Below are 13,808 nucleotides of genomic sequence, written 5' to 3' on the forward strand. Positions count from 1 at the left end.
TAAATTTATTTGAGCTACGTGTTAACTCTTTCAGGGCTCCCCACTTAACACATTTCCTCCTGTGCTCCCTTGCAGAATTCAACAGATTATTTTAAAAATTGTTTCCCTCTCCCCAACTGTCCCATGTTCCTTAAGGAATGCTGGCATTGAATTTTTGTTCTCTGCATTTCAATGAGCTGGAACACATGTACAGCCACTAAAAATCAAATGAACTTAGTCTGGGACCAATCAAGTTTGGGCCTATTCAAGTTCAATATCAAATAGTATTATGTACACACAGCCTGAGAACTGTACAACTTGTGAACCTGAGATCTGGAAAATCCCTCTCTCTCTGATGACATGGGTCATGTGAAGATGACCTTCTTGGGGGGGGGTTCTTTGGAGAAGATGGTGATAATATTTCAGAATGGCAAAGTTTGAATTGTTATGGCTTATATTCTAAAGATGGGATAAACATTGCTGCTTACACACATATCACTGATAAGAAAGGAAGAAAATCAGAGAAAGGATACAAACAGAAAATTCTAATTAAAGTCTAAGTATCTTCAATGATTGGTTAGCTACTCAGTTCATTTTGCGTATGTTTTGAGGAAAATGTTGGATTCATATCTGAGTCCTTAACATCTAGCACATGTCTAACAGACACAGCTAGGTTTCAAAAAGTATTTGTTGAACTGAACTATGTTGGAGAGGTAATTTATATAGCAAAATTCTTTATTTTACTTTCTGACAGCTCATTCATGAAAGTATTGGAATAGGAAGGACTCTAATCTGGAGATATATTATATCCTGCCTACTGTTCAGAAATATTTATTGAATGAATAGATGAATTAATTTTCGAACAAAACTTTGGTGTCATGATCTCGTATGGATTGGATATATCTGCCCTTTAGAGTTAAAAACCTTAGTTATCACATAGAGATTATTACCCAATAACCTGAAAAACTCTAACAAGGTCACATTTGTCTTCCCTCCACACAGCTAAGGAACAAATTATTCCAGGATGGTAAGGCCAATGTATTATTGGTATGTCCCTGGGTAATACTAAGGATAAAACCCACAGAACTTCCTGTATCCAAAGCAACTTGCAAGAAACCAAGCAGTTAGGCTTCAACACAATTTAAAATCAATAATTTTGGGGTAAGGAATATAAGATTTTTATTTTTGACATATTGCTTTTCATGAAACTTAAATTTCTCTAGAATTAGCAAAACAAAAAAAATAATAACAATGACTTGCCTTTTCTTAAAGAGAAGGAAAATAAAATTAAAGCAATCCAAAGAACCAATGGAAAATTTTATTTCTTTCTTTTAGCTTTTGCAGAAATAAGATCCTGATCCAACCTCAGGCTTTTAATTTTACTAAACATACACAGAAATTCGATGATATCTGTTCTCTATTATATACATATAAATGTTTAATTTAGAGTAAGTCTCAAAACAGACGATTTGGGAAAGTTGATAGGAAATAATTAGGGTCTGCAGTTGCCTATTGGACACTATATCATATATATCTCACTATAAAATAAGACCATAAAACATCAAAATGTATCTGGGTCCAAATGAGGTACACATTAAAGCATCTAAAATTACCAAAGTCTACTCAACTTCGGCTTGGAAGATACATTTTGAAGCATCGCAGCTGTTGACATGGCATGATTCAGTACTAATTTTGTACTTACTATACTATATTGCTGTACAAGTTCTCTAGACATATAATGAACAAAATTAGTATAAATTTAATACCATGTTAACTGCTGTTGAAATCCCATGGAAAAAAAATATGCTTGGTTTACTTTTGAAATATTTATTTTTGCTACTTAAGCTCAGAAGAATTCATGAAGTTTAAGTGATATTTGTCAATCTTCCATGGCTCCACTTTGAGTTCAGGCTTCTTTGATCTCATTCCAATATGGAATTCCTCATGCTCTTACTCCCTTGTCAATTTCATAGCTGCACACTGGCTGCCATACATTTCCTGTCCCAGTGGTTAATCTGTGCATCTGACAACCGAAGTTTGGTTGTCTACCATGGAATTTTTCTTTATCTGTCAATGGACTTTGAATTTCCCTGGGATCCTTCCATGGGATGTGATGCTTTTATTTATACATGAATATTTATATATGCATGTTTATACATATATAGATATAGAAAATACACACATTAACGTACTATAATATATTTAAAACACATGTATAATCACATATATGTATGTATGTATTATTTTTTTTTTTGCAAATGAAGAAGAAAGCAAGCAAAACAAGACTGACCTGACCTACCTGTACTCGGCTCACATTCAACGAAGTCTTCATCATCACTTGAACATTCAGCAGATGAAACAAGGTCATCTGAGGTTGGCTGCTCATGTTAAAGGGCAAATGATGGGGTGGGAGAAAAGAGAGAGAAGAGAGAGAAAAATAAGAAAATCCATGAAGATATCAAAGATTTGCTATAGTATCCCACCTCCCATCATTACTGCTGTTTCTTTCCTCTAAAGAGGGCCATGCTGCAGGATGGAGAATTTTTAACTTCTCCATAGTTCAGACAGTTTGTGTGGCTCCAGAAGACTCAGGTCTGTCCCTTCTCTGTAAATCACATCATGCATCCTGACTCTAATTTCAAAGGTGAGGATCTGGACAGGACAAGGACTGTTGCAGAAGATGGGCACTAAAAGAATCAATCCAACACAGACATGCACTGTGACTCCAGAAGGGTCTCAGTGCATATGGTGTGCAGTCTCTAGTGCATGATTTGGTGGTTGTGAATCTGTAGACGGGCATAATTAATGAACACTGTGGAATGCAGTCTGTTCGGGAGTAGCATAATGGTTTCTCTCACTAGCAGCAATTCTTCCACATAATTGCTGCAATTAGCTGAATTAGTAATGTGGACCAGCAGAGTGATACAGCACGACAGCCCTGGACTCAGGTAAGACTGCTCCAAAGAGAGCAGAACAAATTTAGACTTCAAGAATCATAGTTCAACTGGAGACCTTTCTCCTTTTTTTAAAAAAATTTCCCTGTTGAATTCTGCAGAAACTCTCTAATGCCAGGGAATCTTTAATCTGTTATAGGAACCATAGAGGACATTGGGTATAGAAAGTAAGAAGGGCCCTTGCCATACAGAAGGTGAGAAGACTGCTTTCTGTACCTGGTACAGATTAGATGCACAAAAAAATAGTGTTGAATGAATGAATGACCTACAAATCTTATGCAAAAAATAAACTTTTGGCTTACTATGTATATGAGTACATAGGAGACTGTAGTGTAGGTATTCAATAAAAGAACAGTTTTTTTTCTTTCTTCATGTTAATAATATTGGTTTTCTGAGTATTACTTCTAGTCTACTGTATTCTGGATTCATATTCCAGAGAAATAGGTAATAAAGAAACTGCTTTGTCTGTCTATCTGTCTGTCTGTCTGTCTATCTATCTATCTATCTATCTATCTATCTATCTATCTACCTAGCTATCTGTCTATCTATTTATTTTTTGGTACTGGGGATTGAACCCAGGGTTGCTAAACCATTGAGCCAGTATCCCTAGTCCTTTTTTAATATTTTATTTAGAGATGGGGGTCTCACTGAGTTGCTTTGGGCCTAAGTTTGCTAAGGCTGGCTTTGAACTTGCGATCCTCCTGTCTCAGTTTCCCGAGCCACTGGGATTACAGGCATGTATCACCATACCTGGTCCCTCCTTGACTATTGAGCAATTACTATAAGCCAATTACTATAAGCCAATTACATGCTTGACTTGTAGCTTTACTTATCAGTTCTAGCTATTATTAATTAATTAGACTCAATTCCTAAAACCATCCTTTGAGACAGAATGAGTATCATATGTTGAAAGTGAATGGAAGTCACACAGGTTACCTGAGTTGCTGAAGACATTCAGCCAGTGAGAAACATAGAAGGGATTTAACAGGAACATCTTGGTTAACTTGTGTATTTGTGACCCACGAGAGTCTTATTTGTACCTCATCTTATATGATATTATGGGCTGAATTATGTTCATATGTTGAAATCCTAACCCACTAGTACCTCAAAATGTGACAGTATTGGAGATAGGGCTTCATAGAGGTAATTAGCTTAAAATGAATTCATTAGGATGAGCCCTAATCCAATATGATTGGTGTACCTATAAAAAAAAAGGAGATTAAGACACAGACTTACACAGGGGTGAGACCACATGAACACACAGGGAACAGATGGCCAACTATTTGCAGAGGAGAGGACTCACAAAAAGACAAGGCTTGTAACACCTTCCTTTTTGACTTTTAGCCTCTGGAACTGTGAGGAAATATATTTCTGCTGATTAAACCACACAGTCTACAGCACTTTGTTATAGCAGCCCTAGCAGGTGACAACTCATATGCTTAATATTTCCAGAAAACATCCTCTTTTATATAGATATGCTAGCTGTCGGATTATGGGCACAGGAAAGAATGGCAGAGAAACCATGTTAGGTAATTCATTTCATCTCACTGGCAGTAGTGGAGAGGTCCCCTAAACTACTTTATCAATCTTTATTCTACATCTGACAGGGATATACCTCACACCCTGCTCCTCCTTAAGCTTAGCAGAAAAAACAAATCTTTATTTTCTTTTTCAATTAGACACCTCTGAATTGTATGTTTCAGATCTGGCAGCTGAAGCTGGTAGTCATATTCTGGGGAATAGTTATTTGTGTTGGAGAAAGGACAAGCACCCCTTGATGCTTCTTGCTGTGTGTGGGCCCTACGCAGCTCTACTTCCAATTACTTAGGGAAAGTAAGTGATAAGGAAATAAATGGAAACTACAAATAAAGAATGCAATTATGCTGGGTGTGGTGGCCCATCGGTAATCCCAACAGCTTGGGAGGCTGATACAGGAGGATCCCTAGTTCAAAGCCAGCCTTAGCAATGGCAAAGCACTAAGCAACTTGGTGAGACCCTGTCTCTAAATAAATAAAATACAAAATAGGGCTGGGGATGTGGCTCATTGGTGGAGTGTCACTGAGTTCAATCCCTGGTACCAAAAAAAAAAAAAAAAAAAAGCAATTATAAGAGGCAAACATCATTTTGGAAGAGCTACAATCATCAAGAGTTTTAAAGCATGCTTCTCTATGGCAGTAAAAATCAGTTTGGGCTGGGGTCCAGATCTTAATGCAATGATTTGTGACCCCCCGCAAAAACCACAGCTGCATAACTAAATATATAAATTATGTTGGGCATTAACATTTTATGGAAGAAGAACAATGAGGAAAAAAAAAGATTCTGAGAAACTTCATGGGGGTGGGTCATTAAAAAGATGTTGAGAGTACACTTATAAAATATACTCAACTGGAAATTAATTTTTAGTGAGTTGACTGGAAGGACCTTGCAGAGTGGCCCTTGTCCGGCTTTGGCCCCTAGTTTTGAGTAGAAACTGGAAAGTTGGTAACAATCAGTGAACTCCACTCAGGAACTGAAGGTCAGACAATAATGTTTTAAAAGTCCATTGAGCAAATGTATGGCAACAATGTGTGACTCCAATGGAAACCACATCATACATTTATATCATATTACTGGAGCTTTGACTCAATCCTAAGAGAGTCATCTTCATTGTTATGAAATAGAATATAAAATGCAAATGTATTTTCAGGAAAAGCACTGGACTCCAAGAATGAAAGAAGATATATTATTTTCCTCTCAGCATCTTTCAGCCTTCTCTGTATTTCACAAGTTTCTCCTCCTGTGGTTGGGGTAACACTGTTGATGGCCCCACTCTCCTATTCTCCAATCCCTTCCCCGCATTCAGTTCCACCTCAAGGATGAGCTCCTAAATTCCCCTGCAGACCTCAAACCTTCCGACTCTCATTCCCTCATGCTCAGCTTCTAAGAGGTCTGTTTTCTGCTAATCTTCTGTATGAATATGTATGATTATAATTTTCCTCCCAGGCAACAGAACTCAATGTTACCAGTAGTTCCTATAAATGGTGACTAGATTCAAAGAGGGTTAAATAGGTGGCAGTGTAGCCAAGTGTGTTAAGAGCAGGTCTGTCTCTAGGCAGAGTGCTTCTACTTACAACCAGAAAGTGATGGGGTGAGGGGTGAGTTCCTTCCCTAAATAACTAAATCAATCAGCCTATCAGTCAATCAATCAGTCATTCTAAGTGTGGTGTGACTCCTAACTTGCTAAATTTTGTTTCTGCCTATGTACTCCAACTTTTATGATTTATCCCCATTATTAGAACTGTCCATTGCTGATGCTCCATTTCTGATTGCCCTTGCCCTAAGGAGGGATAAAGACATGATCTATTTCCAATGGCACTGGACCTAGCCAATTTGTGTGGTCCTTAGATGATTCAGCCCCTTCCTTTGTGCCCTTTAAACCTCACCATCACCATTCAGTCACAACTAACTGAAACTCCCAAAGTAATTGCAAACATCCCAATCCCTCCTTGCCCAGGGCAGGAAGCAATGTTTTCTTCAAGAACCTGGCATCCAACATTTGCCATGCCTGTGTCATTTCAGTAGAACTTTCTCTGCCAGGAGTATCAGGCATAATTCAGAAAAGGACTCAGGATTCAGAATGCTCATATACAAATTTTCTTTTTTTTCTGCTTCTGTCCCTGACATCTGGAAAAGTCAAAAATTACGAGCCAAGGCTTTTAGATGAGGTGAACAGCTTAGAATCATATCCTAAGTAATAGCAATTTGAATTGATTGCAAGTTACACTTACTCTTGGAAAACCCAGGGCTTTTAACTTTTTTAAGCTCCCCCCCACCCTGTGTTCTTCCACAGATATAAGCAAATGCAGGGTCGAATGCTGATTCTTGAAAGAAAAGGTCCCTCTTTGATGACTGATTCCCATAACCACTTGTAGCATGCTCCATAGTCGAGTATTTACACAGACTTAGAATAGTATTGTTAAGAGTAGAACAGAACTATCACTTTTTTTTCTTTTTGCCTTTCAATAAAATTCATTAGCCTCTTTGGATATGTTGGGGGGGTGCATTTTTCCATAAACACAACCATTTTCAACAATTATGTTTAATTCCTTAAGAAAAGTAGTTGGTACTCCTATGAAGAAATGGATGCAGGAATTATAAGGAATCATGCCTAATAGCAACATTAACACCTGCCACATTGAGGCTTTGTGTTAAGCACTTCACACATTAATTTTTACAGTATTCACAAGAGCCAAGAGTGTAGACATTTCCAGTGATCTCTGCTATTTTAACCGCCTACCACTAGGTGCCTTCAAGTAATGGTGTAGCTTTAGGAAACATTTCTGTTCATGTGGTTATGTTGGGGATGTCCATGGTGGAACCTTCCATATCATCTGCTGCACATTTTTTCCCCTCATGATGACTACCTGAAGTTCTCACAATTCCCAGAAGATAAGTTTACAGTGTTTACACAATAGTTTTCCATCTGTTAAATACCAATAACATTTATAATGTCATTGAGGGAAGCAGAAAAGATCCATGACCACCCACGAGCCAATTTTTTTTGGTAGTGGCTGGGCAGCAAGATTCACTATCAAGAGGTTTTGTGTATTCATTCATTCATTTGTTTATTCATTTATTTCTTCAACTGATGCATATTGAGTTCAGATGAATAGAGCACTGTACCAATTATGACGGATAGAGCACTAGACAAGACAGACATGATCTCTCTGGAATACACTCTCTGAGGAGACAGCCAAGTAAACAGACATACTCGACTCGACATAGTAAATTCAATGCTATGACAAAAATAAACAGAAGATGCCATGGAGCAAATAGCAGGAGAGTAGAGATACCTCCCAGGCAGAAGAAAAGTGGAAAATGAGCCCTCAGGGACCCATGGGTGGGTGGGAGCAAAAAGCCAGAACTACAAGCGGTAGGAGGAGAAAGATATTTCCTGTGAAATCCACAGTATTTGAAAAGGGTTCAAGGCATGAAATAGCTCAGTTTATTTGTGCACCTACATGGCACAGGGTGACTGGCATGAAGAGAGATACTTGACAGCTGCTTGAATTGTCATCTTGTTCTGGGAAACGTGGCTAGCAAGCACTCATCTCATAACCCGCCCTATCAGGCTCCTCTCCTTGTCCCCTGCCCCTCCCTCCACATCCCACCAGTGTCATCATCACATTCCTGTGCAGGCTGACACACATGGCTTTGGAATGTAATGCTTGGGAATGCGTTCCCCACGGTACAGATTAAACACCTTACCTTGCTTTCTCAAGAGGAGGAAAATAGTCTCCTGCCGTTATATATTACCCAAGTCCTATATTAAAAATAATAATTCATTCTACTCTATTTTAAAAAATGTGTTTCATATTTCTAATCCACATGTTGAAATTACTTGGTTTTGTATTAGGTTTCATAAAACTAAAGATAGGTATTATAATAACTTTCAATAAAATATCTCTATGGCAGGAGCCCTCTTTATTCCATTCCTGAAAGTTTTTTTTTTTTATTGCATTTATGTTCTTTTTTTTTTCTCCCCTACCAATGCTTATTGAAATTACTTTGGAATAAAACTGGAACTGATGAAACCTCAAAACTCTGTCCACCCAAGTAAATTTATAGGTCTATTTGCCTTCCAATTCCTTCAGTTTCACCAACTTGACTTCTCATTTTCTTCCAATGAGTTATTGTTTCTACAATCACCTGCTTCTAATTATTTATTTTGCAGGTCCTCTGCTCCACTCAGCACAGGGACCCTTTCACACCATTCCTCATTATTATCCACAATTTGGTGTCCAGAATGTCTACCGAATGATCAGAACTGTTCATGACAGTTTTGCCAAGTGCCCTCCCGACTGCCCAATTGTCTTTCATGACTTCAAATTCTAACCTTTAGCCCTTTGTCTTATACTGGTCGTGGGCTAATCTTTTGGGGGAGCAATCATTTTTCTGCACCCAGCTCCTTCGAAGCATGGTTATTTGACCGAGATTAAGGGTGAGATAAAATAAGTCCTGCCACAGAACAGCTTTATGAAATTATAAATAACACACTCAAGAATGATGATCTCCTTTCTTCCAGTGAAAAAGGAAAAGAGAAAGGCCCATAAATATTCTGGAGTCCCACTGAAAACAGCCATACATCTTTGCAGCTGCTCCATGCTAAAAAGAATTAAATTCCTTCAAATGCTTGGTGTTTTAGATTTTCCCCTCTTCACTTCCATTCTGTGATGGAGTTAGTGCTTTAAATATCTCTTAGGAGGGCGAGTTCCATTCAACTGCCTTATGAGTATCTATCCTCTTTTTAAATAAAGGATACGGGAAGTATTTTCTAGTTACCTGGAGCCCACTGACTCTAGGTAAACCTATAACCTTAGATAAGATTTTAGAAGTTGGACTATCTCACTTTACATCTATTTATTTACTAAGTTTTTATTTATTAAACTCCTGCCATCACAGTCTCATCTTTGATCAATGTTAATATACACACACATCCGGGGATGATTTTTATATTTAACACCCAAGGATAAATAGCCCTTCCTGTTAGGTTGAAAGCATGGCTTAGCAGACTTAAAAAGACAAAGAGAAAAGAGCTCAGGAGGTTGGGCAAACTTATTAGAAGACTTTCTTTCCTCCTCTCTTCTATCATTTTACACAAGCCCAATACAGAAGCCACCTCAGAACACAGTAAGATGTATTCGTGTGATATCTATAGTCTCATTGTATTCTGATTAAACACACCCTGTGTAGTCATCTTCAATAAAGGTATCTGACATTGTTATGACAAAATGAAACAAATGATTTTACTCTGTCATGCTCAAGTGTGGAAGATGGGGACTCAGCATCAGGCAGGTCCTGAATAATGGTGACAGAAACAAAGTTCTAGTTTGTTGCGATGTTCTCTCAGGTGACTCTGGGATCCCATCTCTACGTGTCTAACTGTCTTCACTGGATCTAAACCCTGTGAATTTTAACACTATTTTCCAGGAGTCATGTTGTAGGGTTTTAAACACATTTCCTTTCTTCTCTCTATGACTTCTGGTGATAATCACTTGAACAACTTAACTTGGCTCATATTTCCATGGAATGAGAAGTTTTCTAAGGAGAATTGCCTTAGGTTAAAAACATTGCATCGAGCCTAATCAAAATTATTTAATTGGAACAGAGCTCACTAAACAATCTGAATTAAAAGCAAAACATTGTCTGTGATATATGTTTTTAATTGTGCTTGCATTTACTCATGCATCATTCATTTCCTCCACAAACATTTACTAATGGCCTATGATATGCCAGTTACTATGTTGAGTACTGGACAGGACCAGTTTTGTCCTAAAACACCAGTTAGTTAATAAACCATTATCTGTTACAAAACTTTGAAATTAATATGGAGTACCCACCGTAATAAAATTGATTATTTATCAATTGTCATTAAAGACAGCAGATTTTACTGTAATCCAAGTACATAGTATCTCCTACTTCCCTAAAACCTTTGCCCACCTTCAAAAGTCTTTGTTTTTCTTCTTCTTTTCCACAGGAGCAGGATAAAGTATGACATGATTTATAATAATTTTTGCTAATGAACTAGCCTTTAAGGAAATCCCTTTGCAGAGTCAAGATTTAATTAACAGTAGAAAAAACAAGCTAAGCTTAGCCATATCTTGTGCTAAGGATTGGGATCCTTTCTAACACTGAGGTCTTCAAGAATGATATAAATAAGTACAGTGCAACATTTTTTTTTCTTTTTCTTTCCACTTTTAAGTTATTTTTTCCATCTGTTCAAAAAGGGAAGAGTGAATCAAGAGAGAGGGGAGGGAGGAAGAAGAAGAGAGTGGGTGGAAAGGGGATTAATCTATCTGTTGTTCAAGGCAGACTGACAGAGGGAAGGAGAGTATTGAACCACAGAAGATTAACCAAACTTCAATGTACCTTCCCCTAAAGCAGGAGGAATGTAATGCTACGTGGTGTTCCACTGATAAGCAAATCCCTCTAAATCCTTTCAATTTATTTCTTGGCCTAGAGAAATTACATATTATTTAGGAGACAGAAAACAAAAACAAAAACAAAAAAAGAAAGAAAAAAAAGACCTAGAAAAATAAACCATCTACCCAGCCTACACCATCTCTAGGAAATCCAGACTGGGTGCCTATTGATTATGTAAACATAATGCTGTGTCTGATGGTTGCTTTTCTTATTGGCACAGTCCTCTCTAGGACTGCTAATCAGAGAAATTTGTCTGCATTTACACAGAAAACTCTGTCTGGTTTCCACCACAAACTTTTCAGTATTCAGGCTCTGAACATTATAAGGGAATGCCAAAAATTTAGCTGAAGCTCCAAAGACCTGATCTACTTTTCATTCTTCTTTTTCCTCTTCCTCCTCCTTCTGTTTTTTTTTTTTTTTCCTTTTCTTTTTTTAAATTTTTCTTTTGAGATGGGATTTCTGGTCTAAAACCAAGCCTCTATTTAAAAAGGGGAGTAACCAAAGCCAAATATTTATGTGACCCACAAGCAGTGATATGAGTAGACTTCCTGAACTAGTTTCCATCATGGAGAGCCTCGATATATTTCTGATCCAAAGATGTTAATAGTGTGTCTTACTGCATGCTGTTTGTTATTCTTGTAGAGGGAAGAGGAATGCATGTTTGAAAATAAAATAAGGAAAATAGAATTGTATTGGCTTGTGGGATGGTAGTTCTCTGGGCCCTCTATCTTAGTAGCCTAAATGCACCACATAAGGAAAAATAGCCCTTCCTGGTTGGTCAAAGCATGGCTTGGAGAACTTAATAAAATGAACATCAGAGGAGAATAAGCAGGTGTGAGGGGCAGGATAAAGCCAGTGTGCTGGCTGGGAGGGCAGTGTGAACACTGGTCAGCAACTCTGAACAAAATAATGTTAGGTAGCAGTTTAATCCAGAGCATGCAACACTGGTTCTCAATCTTAGGTCTTAAAATGAATTGAACTATATGTGATGGGCGGGGGAGAAAGGGGTGGGGAAACAGCAAAACTACTGGGAATCAAAAAATAGTCAAAAGTTTATCTATGGTAAGTCATTTTTTACTGAAAGAACTATATAATGCACATGGGCATCCCTTAGGTCTGTGTAGAAAAGAGTTGAGAACAATTAGCTTAGAAGACTGGACATGATTGAGATTTGTGCTCAGCAAATGAGTAATGAAGAGAGTTGAGGCTCAAAAATGTGTCATGTAAACACGATAAGAAGTGCATACTAGTACAGTCCGGAACTTAGTATGTGGTACAGAAAACTTACCCAGAACAAGCAAATAAAATCAACTGAATATGAAATACAGGAATCAAAATAAAGAATTATCTTTCCTTATCACACTGAAAAGACTCTCTCCCACTCAGCCATGTAATGTAATGTGGAAAAAGCCAAATGTAGGTGTTAGAGCAAAGTCAGCAGCTAAAGCCAGGTTATTCATTTGAAGCTGGACTTAATAAATTACTGAGGGAGTTTTGAGTGATATTCAGTCAGCAAGTTTGAGTCAGAACCGTGAGAGGAAAAAATGAGGGTCAAATGGGAAACATGATACAAAACCCCAAGAAAGGAAAATACAAAGGTCAGCTATGGATTGAGGATTTAGCCCTAGTTCCTCATGTCTAGAAGATAATACCAACTTCCCACAGAGAAAGATTGGGAATCAGATTCAAATAAAAATGTTTGATGTATATAATAAATCTCAAGTTAGAGAAGGTCTTCAGGCACTGTTGAGTGAGAAATTCTGGAACCCAAATGGGCCCATTTAGCCTCCAGAAGTCCCTTCCTCATCCCCAGACTGCAACTAATATTAAATGGATAATCCCATCTCAGATATTCATTTGAAATAATTTACAAAGACCAATCAACACGACTTCCATATGGGATAGAACAAGGCTATTCATTTCTGATCTCTAATGGATAGCAAAGCTAACAATATTTTCCAATTCTAGTTCATAAGCAACAACATTTACCCACTGTCAAAGTGGGAGGTGGAAATACAGCAGGAATAATCACAGGCATGAGAGCCATGGTAGCACACAGGGCTGCATGCTCACTTAACCACTTTATCTCTAAATGTGTGTTTTGTGAGTGTTGGACAATGGAACAATGGGGTATGTGTGCAGCACAGGAGATAGTTGTAATGTGTGTATCCACCCTGTTCCTTGCCACCCTATCCACATATAATGTTCATGAGCACAGGAGTTTGTAGACATATTTTGTGCAGGAATCATATGACTCAAACACCTTTTGTAAAAACATTAATTCCCCAGTATTTCTCCTGGGGAGATTGGTATTGGCATTTAGACAAGAGTGGTTAGGAACAAGTTTTCAGTCTAAAGCTGGCCATCTTTGCATTTCTCTTGCCTGGGGTTCCATGCTATATCTCCCTTGGTAACAGAAGGCATGTTCCAGCTACTAAGTGGAGCACTGGGAGCCTCAACAAGGCCACTTTCTCTCTTTGGATCAGATATTGCTTATAAAGCAGAAAGAAGGAAATCAGAAAGAACCAGAGATCGGTTCCCTTTCAGTCCTATATCACTCATCAGTGAGCTGAAGTTACACAGTGTTGCTAGAATGTATGCAGATCAAACAGTGAAACAAAACCCAGCAAGTTAGTCTGGGCAGAATTTCCATGTTTCTGGTAAGAGCAAAATGCATATGTATATATGAGCTATGAAATAAGAAGTTTGTTATTTTGGTGATTCTGCATTTGAGCCTAATGCCCTTAAATTTGCATTGAAAACTAGCACTGCACAATATAAAAATGAATGGTAATGTTTAGGCTAATAATTTTAAATTTTCATTTTTCTTTCCTTAAAATGAAATTAGAGAGCAAATAAAAACAGCATGGTAAGTTGTGAAAGAGTCTATGGAAGAAAGAAAAAGAAAGAGAT

The 13,808-nt window shown here is 37.8% G+C and overlaps 1 protein-coding gene across 16 annotated transcripts in view; it reads right to left on the reverse strand.

Annotated features, from left to right (window-relative positions):
- Nrxn3 (neurexin 3) overlaps positions 1 to 13,808 on the reverse strand; it is a 1,484,695-nt gene that overhangs the window by 48,611 nt on the left and 1,422,276 nt on the right. For 12 of the 16 annotated variants that reach the window (XM_077800321.1, XM_077800320.1, XM_077800323.1 and 9 more), the window contains one exon: positions 2,279 to 2,357. In XM_077800321.1, the coding sequence (XP_077656447.1) occupies positions 2,279 to 2,357 (79 nt within the window). Of the gene's footprint in view, positions 1 to 2,269; positions 2,358 to 13,808 lie in introns of all 16 variants that reach the window. The other 4 variants (XM_026401104.2, XM_026401140.2, XM_026401121.2 and 1 more) reach the window with 1 other exon arrangement.

Source organism: Urocitellus parryii, chromosome 6 (assembly GCF_045843805.1).
Source record: "Urocitellus parryii isolate mUroPar1 chromosome 6, mUroPar1.hap1, whole genome shotgun sequence".
Taxonomy (NCBI): Eukaryota; Metazoa; Chordata; class Mammalia; order Rodentia; family Sciuridae; genus Urocitellus; species Urocitellus parryii.